The 26864-nt window shown below is 42.7% G+C and overlaps 1 protein-coding gene across 23 annotated transcripts in view; it reads left to right on the forward strand.

Moving 5' to 3' along the window:
- Positions 1-26864, forward strand: part of auts2a (activator of transcription and developmental regulator AUTS2 a) — a 480371-nt gene that overhangs the window by 351229 nt on the left and 102278 nt on the right. For all 23 annotated transcript variants that reach the window (XM_042430283.1, XM_042430285.1, XM_042430284.1 and 20 more), the window contains one exon: positions 20452-20481. In XM_042430283.1, coding sequence (XP_042286217.1) covers positions 20452-20481 — 30 coding nt within the window. The remainder of the gene's footprint in view (positions 1-20451; positions 20482-26864) is intronic.

Raw genomic sequence — 26864 nt, forward strand, 5'->3', positions numbered from 1 at the left:
ATTAGCATCGCTAATAAGCTAGCTTTATAATGCCCCACATGATGACACCATATTTCAAACACTTTCTCGGCACTTGTGGTTTATTCATTCATTACCGCTAAACACCAAGGCCGCAATTTGTGACTTGAACAAGCTGATGTTCATCCTCAATTTTTTGTAGTTGGTCCTACAGTAAGTACAGTCATTAGAAAAGTCTCAGTTAAGGTTTACAGTCTTGTCAGTCAGGTCAGTGTGAGAGTAGTTTCTGGAAGGGATACCTGGCTTTCTGTCTTGACTGTTGCTGAGCAGCTAGCATTAGGCATTTCCTCTTGGCCTAATTACATTCCTGTCTGCCTGGATGAGAAAAGGCTCCAATCAGGCCAGATGGAACCTGTGTAACAGCTCAGCAGTTAAGAGTCAGGGGTCCTGCCCTGGACGACCCCCTCCAGCCCCCCAACACCTTCAGGCATTGTCAGGTGGAGGCAGGTGGAAGAAAGACCTGGCAGGAAGAACCGCAGCTACTGCTGCCGAAGAGGTAATTGGTGTGCTTTTTGCAGAGTTTACCCACCCTGCTAGAGATGCTTATTAGCTTTACGCCAGCAGTATGCACATCATTAGAACATACCACAGAGGAAGGACGGAATACTGAAGGGAGATTTTACAGAAGGGAACTATCTGTACCCAAACAAAATGCTTAGATTCAATGCTCTCTTGATTTAAATAAAAACTTTTCTCTGGATAGTCACAATAGATGTTTTCCCTGTTCTGCTAACTGAGGTTTTAATTGCCTATCCTATTACTGCTGTTTGTGACTGACACAAAAAACGATGGTTTCATCTGCTTGGTTTGAATATAAAAGGCATCTGTGGCTCTCTGAGTTAGAGAGGTAGCTGGCGGGTAGTACAGTCCAAATAATGTTATAAGATGGACACAGCCCCAAATCCCCATTAGCTGACACGTAGTTCCTCTTAATTAGTTTCCATTCACTGTAATTAGCATGGATGAGGCTAATCATCTGATGTGAAAGCAATCTAACGCTTGGGATACAACGTCCTTGGCCTCACTTTCATGTCAGGTTCACAGACATTTTTTTCTTCAGGTGCCGTTGCTCTTTTTATAAGCTTTCTGTGAATAAAAGGCAGCATTAGTCGCTCTTTTGCTGTATTTTTTAAGGTGATATTCTGTGCTCTTAACCATTCATTACTGTGCATTTAGCTGTAAGTACACATTATGGGCAATTTCTGTCTTCCTTACATTAAAGGCTAAATAAAGCAATGGCCAGGCCAACCAAAAATTGGGAAACCAAAGGAACACCAAAATTCACAGTTTCCTTTTATTCTGAGTTTTTTAAACAACCGCTAATTCACCCTCAAAACAAAGTGTATCTTTGTAGCAGGATTTGAAAGAACGTCAATCTATTTTGGATAGACCTCATATTTTGGCAATGACATTTTCAAGGCCTTAGATGAATAAGAAAAGAAAAATGGGATACAGTGTTGACAGTCATTTTGAGGCTGTCGTCCCCGATCAAAACAAACGTGTGTTGTGTAACACAATGGAGCAGGACCACAAGTAGAACAAAAGCAAATGATTGCGGATTGCATGGTTGGAAGCACCTACTGTACCAGAATGATTGATACTCTCTCCCTGCTTGTCAAGCCCTTGAGAGAGATATTCCTCCCACTAATGTTGCGTCTGCTGCCAATCATCCTTTGTCTTCCAGTGGTTACACTGCTCCAAGCTCTCAGCTCTCCCATTTTTCCTCGATGTGTCTTTGTTTTAAAAGCACATGTGACTTTATTTATACAAACTCGTAGACAACTGAATGGAAAATTATACAGTTGATTCCTAACTGTTATATTGGGTGGGGTTACACAGGATATGAGCTTTTTATTTGATTTTCTGCCTTATGGATTTTACTCTTCTGCTATCTGTGTCTTTATTGATACCAAATCCCACAAGTGATCTCAGATCTTAAATGTGTATCCACTCACCACAAAATGTCCTTGCACCTAATCTTTTGGCCGCAGACAAAAGGATGCGAGTGCCGGCCAATCCAACATAGTAAGGTCTGATTTTCCCAGAGTGCCGAGGGCACGCTTTCCCTCACTCGGCCCCTCGGAGCTGTAGATTCTAGTCTGATCTAAAGCAGAACCCTGTTTATCCCCTCCACTCAGTGTTATTATGACAGTGATTATTTAAGACTGAGAAGATCTGGATGGACCCACAGTAAATTAGATGTGTATAGACCAAACAGTATCATATTTCTGGCATTTTAACATCTTTCTGTCATTCTTTCAGTTCTCTGTCTCTTATTATTTCTTTCCTAATATGCTTTTGCTTTCCCGCAGGCTGGATCTTTTTTGTGAAATGGAGTGTTTGGCATGAACTTTTGCCATATGCCTGTCGATTTGCCAAAAAATATTCAGAGCAGCTCTTTTCTTGCGCCAAGTATTTGGCCATCTGCTTAAGTCTTTAACCAGCAGCATCCAGGGACTTCATCAAGCTTGAACTGTGAAGTCAAATGGTTTTCTTCAGCTCCCAAATCTAGCTAGGCACTGCTGTGCAGATTTACTGCACTGGCAATTCCAAGCAATCACACATATATTTTATTATGCAGTACATAGTCGCATTTATGGGATTTGCACTTAATGACAGCCAGGTTTTCCCAGAGCTGTTTTTATGTCATTAAAATTACAATATAGTTAAATTAGACAAAGTAGTCTCTTTTGAATCCTTCTAAATCACTGTTAAAAATAACATTTAGCAGACAGGAAATATATTCATGTTAGTTTGATGATAAGTGTTAAGTATCTGCAAATGAGGGTGCAGACAAATGGCTGAAACAGCTGCAATAGTCATTTCCCAAAGACGTCTTAACTAGGTCTGACTCTACCTCCTCAGTTTGTACAGGCCACACTGCCACTTGCAGACTGAGGATTTTAAAGCAGGAGACTCAGCTGAAGTATGTGCTGTTCCTCAAACTGGCAGAGAAGAGGAGATAGCTTTTCTATGGGGGTGGGGTTCATTATGCGGCACACAGGACACCATTATTAGCCCCATTACACACACTGACAGCCGCACATTCATTCTCCTATACCTGCTTTTTAAAGTCACCCATAAATAATGAGGGCTGCAGCTAGCCTCGTCTTAGAAGAAGGGAAAAAGGTCATTATAGACCAGGGCTCCATTTGTCAAAATTATTTCATAATCTGAGGTCACAAGGAGGGTTTTTGCTTTAGTTAATTGTAGATCGGACCACTGAACATAAATTTCCATTAGCAATCAATTTGTCACTGTGCAGATTCTGACCCCTTCTGCTCTTTGTTGTGACCACCAATGATATATGTAGAGAGACACTGCAATAGTGACAGTATGAAATCTACAAAGACTACATGTTGCATTTTTTGAGAAATATGAGTTGAACTAGAAGGATGATAACAGTGATTAGGCGAAGAAATTTGCTAAATGAAGAATTAAGCTATAGCAGTGCATTTCTTACAGCAGTGCATAGATTTTTACATTGATGGTGTTCAGACTAAAGCTACATCAGTGTGGATTTGCTGCCATCCCTTTGTGATGTAGAGGTCACAGTAGCTTCCTGGTTAAATGTGCTCTGACTGGTAATCGGTGGTGCTGTGCAGGATAATTACCCCAGCTTTTATCAGAATGACCTCTCTGACAAACTTCCCCGGTGGAAGGAGACACCTGAGAGCTTCCACACTTCCTATCTGCCCTTGTTTTATCGAAAAGCCCCGCCTGAATGTATAATAGAGCCCCTGTTCTCCCAACAGACGGATAATGGAGGGTGGAGTGGTCCTCTTTGGCAGACTACTGCCTCTTCCCTACGCTAGAGAAACCAATACCAGGCCTATCAGCTGATATATGACACTAATACACAGGCTGACTGGGGCCCTAAACAGAAAAGAGGGATTGTTCCGACTTTCGACTGGCTGTAGGATCCATGACTCACAGGTACCGCACTGTCTGGCCCCTGAGACCACTCTAATTGCTTTACATCTGTACAAAGGTTTCTTGTAATCGGGCCTTCTGCCTCCATTTGTCTTCCTTTCAGTCTCCTAGTGAAGGCCTTAATTGGTCTTAGTGGGGCTTTTTTTCCAGTTAGCTCCCGGGCCTGAGCTAGTGGAAGACTTTACCTCGGGGGGCAGTGGGGTTTGCTGGCTGCTAGTGGTTGGGGAGGTTGCAGAAGAAAGGAAGTCAATACTTCTTTTACCTTTAACACTTTAATTAATGTTCTCCTGACAAGCAGTTTTTTCCCCATAGCTTCACATGGGGGGGGGTTGAGCTCCTGGGATCCACACAAGAATCAAGACTTGTACAGCTTTGTGAGAAAACCTCCCATGCAGTCTCCAGTGGCCAATCGGCATTTACTGAGAATCCAGTTCTTTCTTTGTTGATTGTTAGTGCACATTTTTCTGCCTGTGTCTCTGTGACTCAGAGCTAGTCTATTTTCTGTCTTTATATTTTGTCTCTAAGTCTCTCTACATGCTGTCAGTCACATTTCAAAGTAGTGAACACTTCTGCCAAATGGTGCCACAAGCAGTGGTATTGTGAAATAATTTATTTCCAAATATTACATGTGCCTTTGTTCTGAGCTTCGGATTGTGCTGGCACAAACATATTATGAGTCAGTGTTTTCTTGGTTGTCATCTGTGCAGGGAGTCCAAAATATATTCTGTAATTGTCTCACAATATGTGTCATATACCTTAAGTTTATATTGCAAATTCATAGTTAATATGTTTACATGCTCAAACATAACTTGATGAATGTGAAGAATCAGATTAGGGCTGTGGTTTCAGATGAGCTAATTACACCAGTAAAGTTTATATGATTCATTTATTGCTGAATACGAAGGTGAGAAGAGAAAGCAATGTCTTTCGGTGTGTTTTTTGAATTGATGACCCAAAAAGTTGTTTTTTTTTTTCCTACCACTGCTAACCTGCCAGTTTTTGTATTTCTAATGCAACTTTGCATCCCATTCATTTCATTACCTAAGATGTGTAAAAATGAAAACACTTTTTTTTTTTTTTTTTAAATCTGAGAAAGCTGTAAACATGCCAAAATGATTTGAATGGTTGTAATCCAGGACTTTTTGATCAAAGCATGCTTTCTCTGATTTCAAGCTTAAGGGAACTAAAATAACATTGTCACGGTGCTTACAGTTGCAAAAATAAAAGTATTGCCTTACTCTGGATGTAAGTGAATTATTAGAATACATCTAAACATACTGAATAATTCTGTCAATCATCAACTTCCACCAGTCTGTTCATTTAACTACTCAAGAGTGTTTACTTGTAGTTAAGTGCTGCTGTAAACCCAGGCAGATTCCCCGAGTGTAATGTGACCTACCTCACTTTATCTGACTTGACTCTGTTCACACTTGTCTTTGCCGTGAGATAAGATCTCATGTACACTGCTCCACAAACCACAGTTCACATCTTTAATTTAAGATAACATGACATCTTCCTGGCTCTGCACTTGCTTTCTCTGTTAAACACTAGTTTACCTGTATACAATACATCCCTGAAGATCTAGTTTCTGGACTCTAATCTGCAGAGTATTCTCTATGTTTTATACTTGCCTAAACATACTAATTTCTTTATGTGTAACCAAATTCTGTAACTGTTCATGGTTAGGGTTATAAATGCAATTTTTATGAAATATATTTTTTTGATTCTTGCAACTGGAATTACCTATATTATCTACCAAAACAACACTTGTTGGCAACAGATCTTCATTGCATTTTACACAAATTATAGCCGATGTTTCTGCTGTTGAGTCCAGTATTGGGCTCTATAGAGTTTTTGCTACTTTTTTGCATTTACAACTCTGTGGGGTTTAGTGAGTAAAGGACAGAACAGCTCATGTCAGGAGTGTGGAGCAGGAGCTCTGTGTTGTGAGCTCTCCTCTGCTAGTTTCTGCTCTGCTGTGCTCCCTTGCATTTCCTGCTGACTGACTGATATGGAGCTCTGCTGCCAGGGCTTAAATAGCAGCTGTAAGCGTCCAGCTGCTCCCTGCCACGCTCCACTTCTCCCCAGATGGCTCCGAGACGTTCCAGCAGCCCTCCGGAGGAGCGCTCATGAGGAAAGTGTTATGGAGTGGCTCTCTGAAACACCAGGGAGCATCCCTCACCGCACCACAGCCACCCTCCTCCTTCTCCAACCCCCGGGCCGAACGCCCAAATCAGGGGAAGGCTGCTTGTGCAGCCTCGTTTGCCAACTTACCAACGGGAGTCAGCACAGATGGTGGTGTCCACAGCATAGGCCAGCATGCAGCAGGGCCTGAGGGGGGGTCCTGGAGAGAGCACATGCCATGCCTGGCCTGGGATGCCACTGATATCCCCTAGCAGGAGCTCTCATTGGCCTTCAGCAGATGACCAACAGAAATCTGGCAAGCTGTCCTCAGCTCATAGATGGTGTAGTGAAATGTTTTTCTTTACCCACATGGGTGTCTTTGATAAGTGGGTTGTTTCAGACTGCCAACCCAAGAGAGAATGTGTTGGGTAAAAGCGAGCGCATTCAAAGGCATGGTAATTTTCCTTGAACACTCTGTGTTAATATATTATGCCGGCTGTAGTGCTCCAGGGCAACAGGCTCTGACCTTGGCTGTGTGTTAAAGTGATGAATGGTCCATCAACTTCACACCACTGAAGCAAACCGCAGGGTTCACTTCAACCATGACATTGCCCACAGAGATAATATCATGTTTAACATATCCTGCACTCACACTGCTCAGAAAATATACTTTATTTAAAGGTACCCTAAAGAGTTTTTCACCACTAGTGGTGCTGTATAGCAGTGCTTTAAATAACGCAATCTACACATTTCTGCTGACTACATAGGGTGGTAACTGTCAGTTAAAGTAGTAATGTGCCAATAACATTAAAGAATAAAACTGAAAGCTGATGTATGCAAGGCTGTGCAGTTGTTTAATGAGTTTAGAAATGTTTTCAACATGTTCTTGAACTTTAAGGATACACACAATCACATTTTTCTGCAAAATGCTAATGTAAGTATTGTTTGTTAAAATGACATCACCAATGGGTACCTTTTAACTTCCGAGGTGGTGAAAACAGCTTAATAGGCTAGTTACACTATGACTGGAACAAATATTACCAAGTCAAGATAAACTGAATCAGTTCAATTTCCTTGCACTACAACAGATGGATGATAGATGACTTATAGTAAAAATCAGAGTTTATGCCCATTATAAGTAGAGATGGGGAAAAAAAAGATTCTAAGTTGCATCCCAATGCGGACGTGGACGATTCTGCATCAATTCAGAAATGTCAAAAAAACAGTTTTCTAAATGTTCATTAATCACATGATGTTGACAGAACGAAAAGGCGAAACTCAACTGCGAGGGCAGTGCAGCTACAGCACCCGGACAGTCTCCAGCACACATACGCTAGAGTTCATCTTCACAAAAGGCAGCAGTTGCAAGCATTTTTTGATTTAATGAGTAAATAATTACCTTCACGGGACGAATGTGAAGTATATTGTAAACTTCCTACACCGTCACTCGGAGACTAACGTTAGCAGAGCAGTGAACTCCAGCAGTAACGAACGAGACCAGCTGACCAACACACACTGCAGCGTTAAACAACTTAAACCAACTCTGAGGTGAAGAAAATAACTTTCACCTCAAAAGTCCTGCATCTGTTCGGCATATTGGATGATGGCTTTTAAAACAAAAAGGCTGCGGACCATTTATCTTATCTGCCAGTTATCTTTCATATTGTATCTCAGTGGACTAAGTACACCAGTGAGTGATTCGGCACAGAGTATACTGGAGCCAGAGACTGAAAATAGCCCCCCCCCACCCCCACCCCACCCCTCTTTTTCTATTCATTCAATCGAGAATCCATTCTGAATCGAATCAGACACCAAAGAATCAGAATTGAATTGAATTGTGAGTTTCCTAAAGATTCCCACCCCTAATTATAAGGTCTCACTGGGAATGACTGCTACTTTTGTCACCAGAAGATCCAATTTTGACCATTTGTGTGAGCCATCTCTCTCTTTGAATCTTATTTCTCCTTATCTCATTCTATTCCCTGTGGCCAGTGAGAAGGAGTATGCTCCACGGATGGATGCTGGACTGCTATTGCTCCCAGCAGGGGGGGGGAGTCCTTGCTCTGCTGACCTCACTGTTATCCTTGTCGTGACAGGAAACACACATCATAGTGGGGCCTCTAATGTGAAACACATTCTGCCACAACTTGATCAAAGCCAGGCTGCCTGGACAACAAAGTGCCCTGTAATGCCATATTTTGACCATATAATTGGAGAGTAATTACAGCTGACAAAACACTCCAGTGATTTTCTCTGTTTCTCAACCTCCCTCTCTCTCCTTCCCAGTGTCTTTGCCCAGAGAAGGGTTGTCATAAACTATGTGGGATATTGTGTGCTGAGTTGGCTTGAAAGCTCTTGAGTAGAGCTGAGGGTAGGTCAGTTTTTATTGGAGCACGATCGCTTATTCAGAGACACTATAACAACACACAAGGGTAGCAGGAACCGGTGGCCCAGAAAAACACTGGTGCGCCACATGACAGCTGACCCTCGCTCGCTGACGAGACACCAGTCTCTCTGAAAAGCTGTGTGCTCTAAGTGATTTGATAAAAAAATGATTTCAGAAAGACTGAGCCTTTTCTCTTGTCTCTGATCACACAGTGTTTGTGGTTAGCTGAGTTCTCTTTTTGTTAAACTCCACAGAGTCTTAACCAGTACTTCACTAATCATAGATGTTTGAGGAGGTGACCCTGAAATCTCAGCCACAGTAAAAAAAAAAAAAAAAGTTTAAAAAGAAGATCCTTGGCAAAGAATAGTGTGTAGTCAGATATTTTTGTGAATGTTGGCAGTGTTAACGCGGAAGGATCGAGGCAAACAGTAAACAAGCTTGAGAACAGAGGAAGAACCTTTGACAAAGTCAAAATGTGGATTTGATGCAGATGTTGGCATGTTGTTGTGTTCACATTGCGCTGGTTGTTCCAGATTGCTGGGCAAACATTTTTCTTCATGCATAGTCTTTCATTCTGAAGTCCACCCTCCTGCTGGGGCAGTCAGTATGAACATAGAGCCTTGGGGCCTGAGCTCTGTGGTATTCTGCTGTATAGCAATCAAACACAAAACACATGAAACACTGCAAAACATTACAGTTTGACAAACGTCTGGAGACTCTGTTAGATCAAGGCTCCAAAATAAAAGTTCCATTTCACCACTCACAGTCTGACCTAATGTTTGCGTACTGCTAATGGTTTCAAGAAACAAAAGCAAGCTGTCTGGAGTTAAACATCTCAACACTACAGTCTTTTATTGAACTAATCTTTGGCCAGCTCTGCTATCTAGGAGTTATCCTTCAGTTGAACGCGAGTTGTGCTACAATTCTGGCTGTCATCCTGTTATAATGTGCGTCATGCGGTATGATCCAGCCTACTGACAGACTGTTCACTACTGTAATGGACAGACAAAACCTGGAATCATATTTAAAAAGTACAATTGAGCAGCCTGAAAAAACATCAAGACTTTTTTTTTAAAGTTGAGACATTTTATTTGTAATTTTCTCAACAAAAGATGTATAGAATAGAACATGTTCTGAGCTGGGTGCTCTACCACAGACAGCCTCAGTACCCTCGTCTCTGGCTTCAGTCCATATTTGTATGCCTTTGTCGAGAGGTAAAATCATGGCTTTGAGGGCCGGAGGGCGGGTTACAACCATGGCTGTGCTGCTGGTATTGTGGTAGGTGGTGGATGTCAGATGGCTGGTCCATGGCTTTCAGCCTGCTATCGTGCTCTACCACTTAGCATGCTAATTAATCCCAACCAAAGGGCCGTGTCAGTCACCCCACGCTCCGCCAGGGATGCTCCCACTGGGCTCATCCTGCTTTAATTGAGCACGTTTTTCAGGAGCCCGCTGTCCCTGGGATTACATTAGATCCCTCTAATTCACCCAGCCTGCCACCGGTGTGGGCAAAGTGAACGAGAGAGGGAAGGAGCTACATGAGACATAGAGCTGGGAAATGTATAAATAAACCAAACAAACAAACAAAAAAAACAGACTGAGTGTTTATTAACACCCCTGGGATGAAAAAGGAGGTGAGTGCAGGAAATCATTAGCGCAGGAGAGTCAAACTAGGCTCGTTTGATCTCGCTGATGGAGGAGCAAATGTAATTTAGCGCGCTGCAAGTAATTTGTTTTAGCAGTTAGCATGGGTTCCTTTTAATTTCATTTTGCCTTGCATCAGTCTTTCAAATTAAATATTTTTATTTTGTACAAAGCGGATCTTTGTGAGCCTCGCGGCTCAAAGACCAGCCCTCAACAACAACTAATGTTTATTCATCTTTGCTTGTTTGCATGTGCGCTAGACAGAATCTTGACAGGAGTGTGCAGTGTCGGCTTTTATTTGAGTACTTTCTGTATAATGAGGCAACTCAGATGTACACTGTGACAGCTAGCAAATCATAGTAGGAGAATAACAAAGTGTTTTTGTCACTGCAGCTCTAATTATTGGGAAGACAGTGCTGAAGTGGCTGCATCTGTTTTGGTGTCTCACCTTATGTCCTCATTCTACTGAAAGTTGTTGACTGTGCAATCTGTTTATGAAATCAAGACACTATTTTCCAACCTGGGTAACTGAACAGTTCCCAACTAATAACATCAAGTGCTCACTTAAAATATCATTTGTAAACTAAGCAACCTGTCACAGTAAATCTTATCAACAATTCACAGCTGACTGGCCTTTCACATATTAGCTCACATAACTGATCTACAGATTTCATTTTCATGGTTCATCCAGCGAGGAGCACTGAGGGGTCGACCCCGCGTCTGTGGGACATGGTGTAGTATAAGAGCACAAGTGGGAAGTTTATCTCAGCCTGTCAGGGTGTTGCCACTTAATTGTTGCTACCACCCATGACACACGGGAGGCCTTCCCCTGTATCGGGACCAGCTAGTCTCAGTTCTGGTGAGTGGGAGAGAGAGGGGAGTCTTATCAGCAGGAGATGCCTGGGACATTGTTGCTCTGAAGCACCTTATCAGGCCTGTGTTCACACCGTGTGGAGCACCTGCTCTCTCTCGCCGGCAGCAGAGATGTGAGATGCCCTCCTCTGGTTACAGAGAAGCAGAGACACAAACAGGGTGCATCATTTTGAGAATGAGCTACAGTCTTGAAACATGGGCAGCCATTTTGGATGCATGGGAGGCGGTAACTCAGACTCCGGGTCTTCTTCTACCATATGCAGAGTCAAATGCCTCTTATTTTAAAGAACTATCTCCTGGAGGATCCTTTCAAAATATTGCATTTCCTTCGGGATTTATTACTACTGTATATATATGGCACTTTTCTAAATCATAATCTGCTATGTAGTATTTATTAGAAAATAACAGAGAATATGTGTATAAATGAAACCTTCCCTGATGATCTTCACATATGTATGTTAGCATCTTGTACAAGATTTCAAACCTTTCCAAAGCGATGCATTCCTAGCTGCCATTACAGACTGATAAACAGCGTGTGCTCTAATGTGTGAGCACCGAGGGAACTCTGCGTATCTCAGCTGTGTCGCTGGCAGAGCCTGCAGGGGTTGTTAGCATTGACAGCGCCGGTCTTTATGCATGAGACTTCCAGGCAGATTGTTGGCAGAGCTGGGCAGTTTCTTTCAGACGGGTGTCAGCTGGCTGCAAGCCTTGCAGCCTTCTCCTCCTCCTCCACCTTACTCCCCTTCCCATCGCGGCAGACCCAGAGAAAGGGCTTTATGGAGCCCCATAATGATACGTGGCGAACGTGCAGCACTGGGGTGATTGTTAACAGCAGCAGCTGCGCAGATAGCCTAGATGATGGAAAATCAGTGGGACCTCATTTTGGTTTGCCAGTATGAATATTAATGGCTCGTTTCCAGGCCATGGCTAATGATGAGGAAAATTCCCTAATAAAAACTTGATGTGATGGGCAACGACCCGCAGGGTCACTGGAGACAGTCAAAGTTAATAGTGTGCCATCAGGTGTGAGGAGTTAAGTGATTAGAGGCACAGAACCTAATCCTGATGTTTTTCTCCCCCCGCAGCTATGAGTCAGTGTGGAGGGAGGGAGAGCTGGAAGTGGGAGGTGAAGGGAGCAGATGAGGTTTATATCTGTTGACAACAGAGGGTTGCAGCCCGTTGTAAAGCATACGTCCAAGTACATCCAAGCCATGGATGTAACAAGTAATAATAGAGGTGACAGGCAGAGATTATTTTCTGTATAAGGAGGACATTTCTATATTTATTAAATTCTGTTAAGGTTATATAGCCTATTTCAGAATCGCTCCATTGTGTGTGATGTTATCACATTTCACAGGGAATAGGTTTCATCTAAATTTTTTATATTAGTGCTGTTAGGATATGATATGAAATATATCAGTACTGATATTAAAATAATACTTTTTTAAATATATATATGTGTAAATGTGTTTTTCTCTACAAAATCCTTTTTTTTATCATTGAACAAAAGATTCCAAACTTGTCTAAAGTTACATTTTGTGTACACACAAGCAGCTGTACAAGAACTTAACCTATATAAATTACAGTCTAAGATCCCTTTCACATTTACTTTGTTTGATCCAGACTTTCAGACTTTTCAGCTTGATCTGAACCAAAATTACAGGTGTGAAACCTCCCCTAGAACAAACAGCCGAACCTTGGTCCAATGAAATGAGATGGTCTTGGATCAAACTGAACCATGGTTCGGTTCGTTTCTAGTGTGAAACATTTTTGGATGGTTTGGACTTTCAGACCAAATACAGGAAGTTCCGGCAGGCTATTGTAAGAGCCAGAAAAAGGAAAAATAAGCTGCATGGAGAGAGGAGTTTTAATTGAAATATGGTCCGATGACATTATAAAAAGTCAACCGGAAAAAACTCATAAAAATGCCGACACTTTCCAGGTATTTTCAGAGAGGATGAGAGAGAGAGGATATGAGAGCACGGGAGAGCAATGCCGTCTGAGATAAACTGCGGCAGGAGTATACAAAGGTGCACAATGCCATTAGAAGAAGCAGTGCATCAACCAATGAAAAGGACAAATTTCCTTTTTATGACGACCTGGATAGCATTCTGGGCACTCGACCAACAAGCTCACCCATTAAGGTGGTGGAGTCTTTCCCAGCTTCAACTGGGTTAGCTGTAATAATATAATTATAGTGGCAATGAAATGAATCTGTCCATTTATTTTTCTCCATTAATTCAAACAGTGATAGAAGGCTACCCGCCAAATTGACGACACGCTGACGTCAGACTCACACCCGTCTATAAACCAATCAATGTCGAGTATAGGGAGACGCAGCTTACGTAGGTGATGATGACAGGGTGTAGGTATGTCATGTAAAGTTCTTTAGTGCGCTCACATAATTGCAATGTGAAACCAAAACTAATTGGATCAAATGTATACAATGTAACAAAAACATGAACCTTGGTTTGGACCTTGGTTCAGACTTTCGGCTGTGAAAAGGCCCTAAATTGATTATTTAACTCAGAAACAGATCAAAGAATAAGATAACGAGTAAGAATCAGAATGACATTCAGTGCCAGCTTTTGATATTTGATAGTTTTCAATGCTCGGTGCTACAAACACATTTCATTTGGGACCAAAAAAGTATTGAGGTTCAATACCCAGTGGTATATTTCACTAGCTCTAACAGGTCAGCATCTCTGGGGTGAGAACAGGGCAAATATGCCTGTTCATCTAGCTTGAAATTAATTTCTGCTTCCATCTACTCATCTGTGCAAAACTCCCCCACACTTACTTCCTCTCCTCTTCAAAACCCAGTTTGTCTTGACGCTGGGAATTATGCTTTTTTTAAGAGCATTCCACAAATAGTCTAAAATTGATTGTTTATGTGCGTGGCCAGATTGCTGTAATGAAGATGCCAAATCACATCATTGTTAATGTCTAGCATGTGGGGTAATTAAAATACACACCAAGAGGGCTCATCTCAGGGGAGTCACTATAACCGCAAAAACAATGCAATTTGATGTATGTAATTATCTCAAAATCCTTCTATTAATCTTTGATTAATCCAGCATCTGCTTTGTGCCTCAGTTCCCTGTTGGCTTATGGAAACAGAGTGCAGAACTGGGGTGAGGCAAGGTGTGTGTTTGTGGGTGTTTGTGTATGTGCCCACACTTTTGTGTTGCAGCAGTGTGTTGTTTTTTTTTTTTTTTTATCAGATAACCAGTAAACGCTTCCCACCGCCAGGCACCCCGGAGCCTTGCCTGTAGCCGAGAGATTCGCCTTGAGATGATTCTGGAAGGAAAGATACTGGGTGCTTGTGTAACAAATGGATTTTTAAGACAGCAAAGTGCTGCACCTCTCTGTTTCTTCCTTCCTACCCTGGTCCTTGTCAGGTGTGTGTGTGTTTGTGTGTGTGTGTGTGTGTGTGTGTGTGTGTGTGTGTGTGTGTGTTTGTGTGGGGTGGGTGGGTGGGTGGATGGGACTGATCAACAGAGAGGCTTACCCTGCGGCAACATCTGTTTCTGGCAAGCATCACTTCAGTAGTACGTTGCACATCTCAGGTTGAGTTAAATGTCCTACCCTCCTCCACACTCAAACAAAAGGAAACATACACATCCACCACTCTTATGCCTCCTGAACAAATCTTTTCATCCCTGGCATTGAAAAGTGTATGAACCTCAACATGGAGTTCCTTTTGCAGATATTGCTGGGCCAACTCTCTGGTTTGACATCATTGGTGCTGTTTTAATATAAATCATTAGAGACTGAACAATATGGAATTAATAATAAAGAGTTTCGTTTAGAACTTTCTCAAATATTCTTTCAGTAAGTTTGGGCACAGTCCAGTGAAATAAAACATAAAAAGAATGCACTCCAGAGTATTGAAACCAGAGGTCACAGACTATAAAGTTCTTATTATTTTATGGAAGGCTTCATTTTTCTGTGCTTCTCCCCCATCGTCCCTCCTTTAGCTCCACTTCTCCCAGTGACTGGAATCTAGAGTTTGCGGTCAAATTGAATATCTTCTGGATAAAGTTTTACATTTGAAGGGAAATTGCATTCAGATGTTGGCCTGCTGCATTTGGCCGGTGCTCTACATGTGGATCAGACCTGGTTATATTAGTCCAGACAGAAGTCTGGTCCTCCCTGACGAAACATTCTTGGCTGCTGGAGGAGGCGTTTGCCTTATGTGACTATATAGACTGTCTCAAACACTCGAGCTGTGCTGTTTTGTTTTCCTTATGATTTTCTTTAGGTCTTTTCTTTCCTGCCATACTTTCATATGACAGTTGGACATCAAGCAGATGCTGTGGAAATTAAATGTTTGATGTCATCACCACAGAACCCTGCTTATTTTAATGATCTGTCCCAGTCAGGCATGTCATGTTGAATTTCCTCCCACTGGCTGAACTTTTAGGTGTATTTACAAATCTGTCTTTTATGGATACCTTTTTATGAAATGTGTGTCTGCTGGACTTATTTCTAAGTAAAGTAATCCCAGAGTTTATTTGAGGTTCACTCCAGTGTAAAGTCACTTAAGCACAGTGTGCAGTTGGGCCTGTGTGTGTTTGGCACTGTGTTTTGGTTCATTATGAGTGTGAATCAGTCTGTAGTGTAGCAGTGGTTAACAGTGACTAAGGAAAATGGGGTCTTAAACAGAAGGTCTGTCGGTTCATTAATATCACAAGTCACAGCTGGTGATAAAGCTGCATGAAGTTGGCGGTTGAGTGGTCATGTTGTTGCCTTTGGTGCAGTAAACAAATTGGACCACATCTCCATTCAGTATGGACCATGCTCGTGTTGCCACCCTTAACATTATTCCCATTATTTTCTAAAAAATTCTAAATTCGATGTAACCGATTTTACCGTCAGCTTCTTTTTTTCATGTCTGTGTTATAAGAAACTAATTTGTGAGTGTATTGTGACGGGCCTGCTGCTCCAGCTCTGTGTGCCAAAGCAGGTGCTGTGTAGCAAACCCTGAGCTCATCAGTCTCCTCCTGCCCAGCTCTATTTGTTGTTCCTCAATTCACAGTGGCGGGACTGGCAGACTGTGTAATGTGTGGGTGAGAAAGAGAGAGGGAGTAAGAGAAAGACAGTCAGGAACGGGAGGTGTGAGTGGGGGATTTGAGAATAAGCATGGCACAGATCCCCGTTTTGACATCCTGGTCTTCCTCTATTCCCCATGAATAATGTGGCACAGCCCCTACCCAGCGGTAGGCCAGGCATGCCGCCATATCAAGCTGCGGTGGAGAGCGAGGTGTCCAGCTTGATGAGACTGGGCCTAGCCGTATTGTAGCCCCACATCCCTCCCACTCCCATCCCCAACCTGCAGAGAGGAGCTCTGGGCTCCAAGATGGCAATCAAGGCTTGATTTGCCAACACATTTCCAATGATTAAAATGTAATTAGCACAAGCGAGCACCTCCTCCCCAGCTAATTTCCACGCACGCTGTGACAGGCAGGCGGTCGGCGGCACCCAGGCCCCAGCAGCAGATGGAGGAGGATGCAGCAGGAGGGGAGAAAACCATTTTGCCATGTGACTGTTCGCATCAGAAAACCATCAGGACGCGCAGCTATCTGGAAGGAGCTGTTAGGAGGAGGGAATGAGGAGCCCTTGACGACAGCACATCAAATTGGCACTGTCAGAGCTGACCGTGGCAATGGCTGCCATCCTTCATGCTGTCTTTCCAGCTCCCAGGCATGCAAGCAGGTTGGCCTCCTCGCTGGGCTTTAACCCCTTCAGCCATCCTGCAGGACAATCTGGCTCAGACTGATAAACAGACACCATCTTCTGTGCAATGGGGTGCTTTAATGAAGCCCGTATCAACCATAATTAATTCTAAGGTCACGGATAGCAAGCAGCATAACCTGAGGCTAATGTCACTCATGGGGGCGACAATACGCATCCATCACAGATCTACACTTAAGAAGATGGCATTTAAGAAAAAATTAGAGGCAACTTGTAACACTGGAGACAGCAGATCAGATATATATATATATATATATATATATATAAATATAATAAACCTGTTAAATGTACCCTGTTTGCTTTCAGAATTATCGTTTATGCATGTAATTTTTGTCTTGATTAACTTAACATCTGTTAGTATTTGTGGACCAGTGGATTTCCAGGAGGTTATGTTGGAAAAGGTAACAAGGCATACTTGCCTCGCACGCATCCTTGTGTGATGTGGTTAACTCTTCAGTCCAGACATTTTTCTGCGGGTGGCTCTGGCAGGAGACTTTGGTGAGCCTTGCTGCTACAGACGATAGCATAGCTGCATCATTTAGCATTCGGCCCATAGCTCCTTATGTTCCCCTTCTATTCGGCCAGTATTACTCTCAGCTGGAGAGGATTTAGGACAAGAATAATTTACTCCTACTCCCAGACCAATATAAACAAAAGGCTTGATGCTTGGACAGAGCGCAGGGAAATTTGTAAGAGCACTCAGCCAAAATAGAGGCCCGGGTGAGAGCAGAGGGGCAATCAGAAGTGCTCCGGATACAGGCCAACATCAACAGCTCTTAGAGCTGAAGCTAATGTTTGACATTCCTGTGTTACTTAAACTAAACACTAGGGTCTAGCTGTACAGTATAATGCTGGCCCTGTGTAAATAGCAGTGGGCCTGGGTAGAGTATCACTTTTCTTTGTCAGCCCCCTCCCAGGACTAATGGTTTCCTTATTGTACATGACTGTTGCTTTAAATAAGAGCCATTTCCTACCTCAGCCCGTTAGAAGAGCTAACTCCACTGATCTCAATAGCACCATTGTTGTTGTGTTTTTTCTCACTTCAGTATGAAATATTCATTTTTGTCATTCATTTTAAACCTCTGACATGTGTCTTTTCAGTAGACATGGCCTCCCAGGATTGGTATAAAGTGATTTTGACATTACAGTTAACCATAGATCTGCAGGTTTATTCATTCTCACTCATCAGTAGCTGTTCAGATTACCCATAATCGTAGCAATAACTGAATTTTTGAGCTCATGCACACCTCCTAAAACAATACAATACCTGTTATTAATGATGAGGTCTTCCCATCATTCGTGACGTTTCCAACTGCCAAGTGCAAAGCCGAGACTTTCTGGCTTTCCGGCTCTGATTCTAATGTAAGAGTCAGTAAGTAGAAATACAAGGAGCGGAAAAATCCATATATGCAGGGATTCTTCTCCCCCGCCTCAGGTTGCTTTATGCATGAGGCTACGCATTAGTTCACTATGATCACTTATCAGTGAGTGACAGCACTGACTTGTTTGTATGCCTGAGATGTGTTTTTTATCTTTTCACAGTTATCATTATTTGTTACTTTTTGTTACCTTTTTTTTTTCTATACTTGAGCAGCGAGTGTGAGGGGAGCTTTGGCGTCTTCACTGTAAGGACGATCAAATTGCCTGCCCTTGCCTGTCAGGCCTGATCTCAGGATTTTTTACTTTGCTCATTATAAAGGTATTTCCATTTTATTAAGTTTTCCCTTTTTTCCACCCTTTGTCGCTCTGGGAAATTTGCATACCTCTATTCCTAGGGAAAAAAAGTAATGACAGCAATTTCTTTTCTTTTCTCTCCCCCACTAGCCGTGTGAGTGCTTCGTTTAGTGGCACCTGCGAAAGCGACAGGCGCAGGGATGAGAAGTGAAAGAGAGCAGTTGATTAAATCATCATCAAGTCGCAGCACAGAAAGTCAATTCTGCTTGCCGTCTACAATGATATCCTTTTATCTTAAAGTAATGAGCTATGGCACTTTTGCATCGGGTAATACGATGAGTTCCATTAGCATGTTCCATTTGCTTCACAAGCAAGGGCAAGTCATTCCAGCCGTCTTCTATCTTGGCAATCAAAGCAATTGGCTGCACAGCCAGGGAACAGGGAAAAGGAGGGAGAGCAAAAAGAAGGAACACAAGAAAGAAAGAAAGGCTCGTAGTGTGTTTTTTTTTTTTTTTTTATGGATCACAACACAGTGGAAAAAACTGAAATGATGTCCATTATTTGAACCCCTTGCATGCCTGTGTTCCCAGGTGTGTAGTGTGCACAAGCAGAGAAGCAGCTAATGAGTGCTCGGTCGCATTACCGTTGTCATATTCTGAGAGGCCTCAATATATGGAAGCAGTTGAGACAGCTAATACTGCTCATCAGATCTTGTCTGCTGCTGCATTAGTCAGCCCTGTGTGGGAGGCCACAAGAGAGAGCGAAGCATTGCAGACACGCCTATTTATTCACAAGCAACAATAGATGTGCATTAATACACGCAGTGTGCGGCTTTTTCTATTAGACACTCACGTGTAATCAGAACCTGCACTCGTCTTTCATTACCGTTATTTATTCTTCCAGCTGATTGTCTATAGGGCTGCTGGCTCTCTGCACACTGTATTAAAATGAGGGTGGAATGTTGTGGGTGGTGGAGAAAGAGTGAGAAAGAAATGGAGAGCAGAGAACGTCTGAGGAGTGTTTGCCCAGTGCGTTTATTGCCGCTGCATAATTTATGAGCTGCTGGAGCTGACCATCATGGCAGTGTGCCGCAGGCGGCCCCTGGGGCCGTGTGGGACAGGCCTGTAAATTGGATGCTATGCTCCTGCTGAGCTCACAAGGCCCCTTTTTACTGTCCAGCCTGAGAAACAGACCAGCCACGAGCCCAGCCAGCTACCTTTGAGCTCTGCAGGGCCCCAGATCAGCAAAAAACAAGAGATGGAAGCAAAAAAAAGGGAGAGAAAGAAAAAATGGCAGGGCCTTCTGTCACTCAATCCCTAGGCTGTCAATCATTTCACCCCCTTCCCTCCCTCCCTCCCTACTTTAATCGACACCCACCAACCCCTCCCTGCACTCCCAGTCCCCCCCCGCCTACACACACACACAAATACTGTGCCAACCCCTGCCCATATTCCCCCCCAGTGCCTTCTTCATTACCGACTCCAGTGCTTCTCTGCACCTCAGCCATATGCACAACGTTGAGGGCCGCCAGTCACCCAGCATCACACTAATTAGTTGATAAAGAATTAAGTGGACCTTGAAATTGAAATTGGAAAGAAAAAATGAAATCTAACCACTTTTTCCTCCCTCCATTACAAAGTTCCCTTCCTTCTCTTGTCATTTCACCATCCCCAGCCTCAAGCAGGAACACACATCATGGAATTATAATTCTAGTGGCGGTTAGTGTTTTGAGATTCCAGCTCCATCTGAATTTCACATAGGTTTCAATGTTAACAAGAGCACGGCTGCTCATGAGAAAATTGCTTTGTTACACATTCCAGTTCTTGTGTCAGCTAATGAAGTGATCTGATGATATTCAGACACTGAATATGAGTATGATAAGTTCGTCATTAAAGAGCTGATAAGATATGCCATTTGAAAAGGTAAATTAGATTATGGCACTCATGTGTCGGGACTGAATGCAATCTAAGCAGGAGCAGTTATAAAACAGGGAATACACATATTATTACCAATATTCAGCTTTACCTTTCTTTTTCTTGCAGTGTGACACTGAGAGTGACCAAGACGACAAGGTAAGCCTGCCTTTCACTGTCATTTTTTATGTACTATTAAATGTGTTTGGGTTATTTTAGGCATCCTTTATCAGGTTTCAATAAGATTCAAATATTATACTTTCTTTAAGGCTGAGAATTTAATGTAATTAGAATTAAACATCCTGTTAATAACTATGAGAAAGCCTTAATTAGCAGCGCATTAATTATAAATGACTTAATGATGTGCAAAATCTAAATCGAACTGTTCTGGGTTTTTAGGATTTAGATGACATTTAAATGAGACTGCTGTGACAGCCAGGGCTGGTGGTGCAGGCTTTCTTTTGCTTAAAGCCAAGCACTGACTGGCATATCCACAGTATGAAGTACATTGCATATATTTGTATATCCTGCAGGGCTTTCCATGAGGATATGGGAAAAAGTGGGAAAAAGCCAGTGGGAAAAAGTAGCCAGCTAGGGGGGTCTGGGGGCATGGCCATAAAAAGCCCAAATTTGGTGGCCTCCGGCATATTCTAATGCCACTATTTCAATCATATACACTGATCTTAATTATTGCTTATTTTAATGAGTTTGTCTACCTGATTGTAAACATGTGGTGAATTATTGTAAAGGAGAATTAGGCTTCTTGTGTGTTTTAGCCCACACAGTCTGTAAATAGCTGTTAATATTTAAAACCAACCTATTCCTGACTGATCAGAACTTTTGTAATTAAGACATTATTCATTATTTTTTAATGTATTGTTTTACGGGAAACATAAATGTACTCTTATTCAACGAACATAAACAAGGTTATTTTAAAGGGGAACATGTTTTTAATCATTTGTTTTTTAATAAGTAGCCGGCTGGACTTAAATGAGCAGTCGGCTGTTTAGCCAGCGGCTGGCGCATATGGAAAACTCTGTATCTTGTGCCACATCTAGCTATCTATCTGCCTGCCTTTTGCGACACACGCCTTTGCTAATTGGAAATAACACAATCCTATAATCAGGTGGTCATTGTTTATTTCTGCTCCTATAATTTCAAATAACACCTCCCACTGTTAAGATCTATAGCATCTTTCTGTGGTGTAATAATGTGCTATATTTGCTGAGAGGTGCATGGTTTCAATTTTGTCACCTTTGTTTCAGTTTTGCACTAAAAAACATAAAATAAAACATTTGCAGGGAAACATAATCAATCACTAACAAACAAGTACAAAGGTTTTTAAAAATAACGGAAGCGCCAACTGGAAATAGTCAGAATAGTTTTGTAAGGCTTGGTGAGGTTTGGCCTGATGGTGGCAGTGCAGAAAACGTCATGGAATCACCAAATTCAAGAGACATCTTCCTGTCTGGAGTAGAATCTGTACAGGAAGTGTTGTGTCTGTATGAGTAATGGACCAGGAGATACAGAACACTATATTGGTGTGAAAGTTGAAGGTTTGGGCTGATGGTGACACTTATGGTTATATTAGTGTCACCATCTTATTGCTGAATGGTTACAGTGCTACAACAATGGACAGGTTTTGTCAGCAAAGCCAATCAGAAGAGGAGTATTAGAGATACTTAGTAAAACAGAATGACACACAGAGAGTGGTAATTGTGTAAATTCTACTACTTTGTGGAGGTTATACAAGAAAACATTTTTGTTGGTAAAAATGAGTTAGAAAGTGTTAAGTCTCGGCCTAGTCATGCACACATTTCATTTTCAGCAGTCTCTTGAAGATGTCACTGAGTTTAGCCTGATTCACCTCTTCTGTTTTTACTATAAAAAGGCTGCCAAACCATTTCCTGTTTGCAAGAATAAAAAAGGAAGTCGATAAAATAAATCAAACTATAAACTATTTTTACATCATTATTTTTACTATTTTAATGATGGCTGCCACATTTTTGTCAAAGCAAAGCTTATTGATTACAATACCCGAGTGCTTTGTAAGTCTCTATGAGTTTGTTTTTAGCCGTCTGTCTACAGTGATATTTGGTTCAGCTCCATTTATAATATCCAGGTGTTCACAGATTGAACGAACCTTATAGATTCTAAGAGCAGCCATATTATCCAATGACTTCTAACCAGAGATCTAGATCCACTCTAATGATTTAGTAATGCCATTTGCTTGTGGTGTTTAGACTGTGCAGCAAATTGAGTCATTACTCAGTGTTGTCGATTTAAATTGCTCCTGTCTCGGTGGCAATTCCTTTTTGTTTCAGGAAGAGAGAGAGAGCATGGTGAGCTGTAATCCCCCCAGTGACTGTATTAATTCACCCTGGCTCACGTTACGCTCCTGATGAACAGCGCAGACTACACCTTCCTGTCATTGATTAATTGTGTGTTAAAGTAACAGAGGAGTGAATTAGTAAATAGGGGACCCCTATGACAGGGGCTGACTCATGTGTTCTTCCGCAATGTGAGGGAGTAATTGGAGCTCCCACTCAACACTTTTACCCCCTCCTCAGTCCACATCACCTCTGCCACTATCTGTTTCTGCCAGGCGCCGAGCACGCTACGCTCACTGCCACTGTTGTCATTTGCATTCTGTGGACAACGTGGTCTACTTTACAACACCGCAGCAGAGAAGGACGCAGGAGAGCAAAGTCGTTTTAATGGGTCAAATGTATTCAGATGAGGACAAACGTGGCTTATTTAGTTTCCCTTCAAAAGCAGGAAATGGAAAAAGTGTTCCTAGGAGAAATCATGTTCTGCCTGGTGTAGAAGGCCTCTGCCGTGTCGGCAGGAGCTGCCAGGCTCTGATAAGAGACAGCTATTCGCATCTCAGAATATGTGTGCACACAATCCTGCTTGTGTGTTTGTGTATGAGTGTGTGTCTGCGTGTGTTGGAAACTGTCAGAGCATTTGCTCATTACAAAGGGACCTGTAGGATGGGCTCTCTCCAGCATGACATGTTAATGGCATGCTGGGAGAAAGGTAGGAGGCAAGCTCACTGCAGCCATCCGTCACACAACACTGGTATTATTAGCTCTATATACGTTATCATTAGCATCTCTGCTTAGGCCCACATTATCACTACTCCTCCTTTCTCTCTGCCAGTATCAAGAAGTTCATTCAGAGCTCAGCTAATGAGCAGAGCCAAGGTGAATACTTCTGCTTTAAAGGTCTACACTGTATTTAAGAAGCATCACTGCATGTGTGTTGAATATGTAATAGTCAATTTTGTCTTGTTCTATGTTCTCTAAAAGTCTAGTTCCTTATCTACACTAAAACCCGCAATAACTGCACTAAAGCATTTCGTGTCAATTTTAATTGCTCATTTTATTCTCATGTTATATGCATTGAATAGGATGGTCTCCTTTTTTTTTTTTCAACCTATAATGTACAGCGGCCTGCTTGAGGGAACTCTTTGGATCATGTGATTTCTAAATTGGCATCGGGACGCAAGCAGAAACGCCTGCTGAGTGGCCAAAAACCTTGTCCCAAAGCTTTTGCTGGCGAAGATGTCCACTTTTGTTTGTCACTATCATGTAGCTTGGCCCATCTTCCACTCCTGAAACACAGTCAGCAAAATGTGCTTTTGCACTCATCCCCTCCACGCTCTAACCTTTTGGAGGATCCAAGCAGGATCAGGTGGTCATTTTTATTAGGTCTAGGCAGGACCGGCTTGAGCAGCTTTTTCCCAGTTATGATGCTCCTGCTTTACTGGCAGGAAAGCACACTGAAAAAAAAGCTCCATAGCCTCAAGTGTCTTTCATGTGCATCCACCAAAGTCCCAGTGACATTGCCTCGTTTCATAGTGTAGTTAAAACCAACAGGTTTCCCTTGAAGGGGGGCTGTGAAACTGAAAACATCACTTACCCCTCAACATGTGTTTTTATATTTTTTTATTCATTTATATACATATAAATGTACCCTGCCTTTTTTATTTTCTTTTATAACATGCATGCACTGACACATTCACTCAACATTCATCTTTTAGATTACAAATCCAACATTGGCAAATTTCTGTACCTTGTCTTAGCAGTCTTTGTAATATTGCCAAGAGTGCTCAGGCACTCACTCTGTCTGGACTTGCTAATGCTTAAGTGATTTTTGCTTGTAAGTGGCACCTTGAAACTGCCAGTCAAATATTTTAGTATGAATATCTGCCAGTGCTCAAGTGCATTTTCCAGCTTAACTGTTCAACAATGGTGTTACGTAGACCTTTTGTGAAGACAATGACTCCGTGCTGTCATCTGCAGGACTTTATCACTCTGTAGCTTTCTTTTATCTCTCTTTCCCTTACCTCAGGGCTTTTTTTATATGGAGACCACACCTTTACTAAGTGTTATTTACTCGCTCTATCAGCAGCCACAAGCCGTAAATGCCATTTTGAAAATGCTTTGCGTCTTATTAATGGCCATGCAACGGAGTGCTGTAATTTGCTGTGCTTTGCTCTCATTGGAGGCGAGGGATCTAAGTGGGTGCTTTAGAGCAGCCGAGGGAACCTGTTTGTCCTTGACATAAAATAAAGATCTGAACTGGTAATATATTTGCTGTTTCTCTTCCTTTATTGTTTTGCTGTGTTTGCCTTCAGGCAATTACAGCAGAAGAGTCGTGTTTCTCAATCACTCGGCAGCACTGTACATAAAACCATTTTATATCCTCCTCCTCCCCCCCAAACCCGCCCTCTTTCCACCGCAGTGGGAAGGATGAGTAATAAAAAGGAGAGAGCAACTTGTCAGCGTTAAAAGATTATGTGTTTTGCCCCCTCCAAAGGAAGAGAGTAGTGTTTACAGGCTTGAGTGGGTGCTCGCTAGGCCGAGGCTGAGGCTGATTGCACTAGAGTACCCTGTCAGCCAGTGATTTGTCATGTACTTTATCATCCTTGTCACTCTGCAGAGCGTTGTCATAGGTAACGTTCCCGCCTGCCCCCTCCCCCCCTCTGTGCTTTGTACCCAGTCAGTGTAGGAAATTTGTATTTACTTTGGGGGAGTGTAATTTGTTCCTCATGGATAATATGACCCTTAGCGGAGCCGGATCACGGGTTAGTTGAAGTGATATTTTCCGGTAATGGTAGTCGTACATCATGGCTGTCAGGCCGGGTTAGGAGGCGAGCACATTACAGCTCCATTTTAGCACTGCAGGCATCTGGGATTATTTTCCATAACCAAGTATGACATGACCGCTCTGCGGAGTGCATTAAATTTTTACTAGCTTTTTTCCCTCCCCCGGCAACTTCTGTGGCTTTTCCCCCGGTCTGGGTCTCGGGGCTGCCACAGTGATGGATACCCCCGGAGTCCCAGTAGCCCTGGCCAAGGTTAGCGGGTGTCACAGACCTACACCGTTCCCCTCCATCCAATAACCGGCAAATCCCTGCTCCCTCTGAGGCACGTGTACACAGGCCCACAGCTCACCACTTCAGCCAACCCTGAGCCTCCACTCGCCTCCACACACACACAAAGAGAGATACAAACCAAAGGAACAAGCATATTCCCCTTTGAGAAGCCATTAAACAAGTTACTGAGAATGTTAGAAGTAAAAAAAATATGATTACACCTCAAAGTTTGTCCCCTGAATCAGTTTTTACTGAAGCTAGACAGGTAGATGAACATTTGGACACTTAACATAAAAGTGCCCCACCCTCCTTCCTTCACTTCCATGAATAGAGATCGTCTTTACACAAGGCAGTGCTTGTGATGGCAAACAGCATGGTGCTCCTGAGCTGTTGATTGCTTTCCTTTTCTTTTCTATTCTTTCCTACTTCTCTTTTCTCCCCAATTGTGATTCCTCTCTCCTTGGCAGCAAGGTCAGCAGTGTAAATGCCACCTCTTGCCATTGACAAATGGTCGCCCCCCTGTCTGATAATCAGTAGGGTCTCAGAGGTGGACGAGCAGGCGGAGCTCATTAGGGCGCCACAGATGAGAAATTAATGTGGAGATTCCAAGCCTGGCAGAGAGCTGCACTGATGGGCCCTGGGTGGGGGGAGGCGGGGAAGGGGTGTAGGTGGGGGGGGGGGGGGGGGGGGTGTGGATGGATGGGACCCTGTCTGATGGATGGCCAGGTCAGCAGGCAGCAACACTCCCCAGACAATCCCACACATACACAAACGTACACACATACACATGCCTGTCCTCCCCCTGTAACCTCCCCTTCTCCTTCCCCTCTACCAACCTCCCTTGTAGTGCAGCCCCTCCACCCAGCAGTACAGTAATGACTGCAGAGCACAAGGCCACAAGAGAAAAGGTCAGAGGAGAGACATTTCAGCCCCTGACTGACACACTGGTAATTAAATGGAAGTAGCCTAATTGACACAAATTTCCACATGCCTTTTTTCTTCTGAAATGAAATGGTGACCTAAGGTGAAAATGTCAACCTGTCAATGTCCTTTGCACGTTGTTTATATTACCTGTCTGATATTCCCATGCCAACAGATTACATCTTTTTTATCTTAATTTACGCTCGTTGCACCATTGCTGGGAATGTGCCTTTGTGTG

The sequence above is a fragment of the Thunnus maccoyii genome, chromosome 13 (assembly GCF_910596095.1).
Source record: "Thunnus maccoyii chromosome 13, fThuMac1.1, whole genome shotgun sequence".
NCBI lineage: Eukaryota > Metazoa > Chordata > Actinopteri > Scombriformes > Scombridae > Thunnus > Thunnus maccoyii.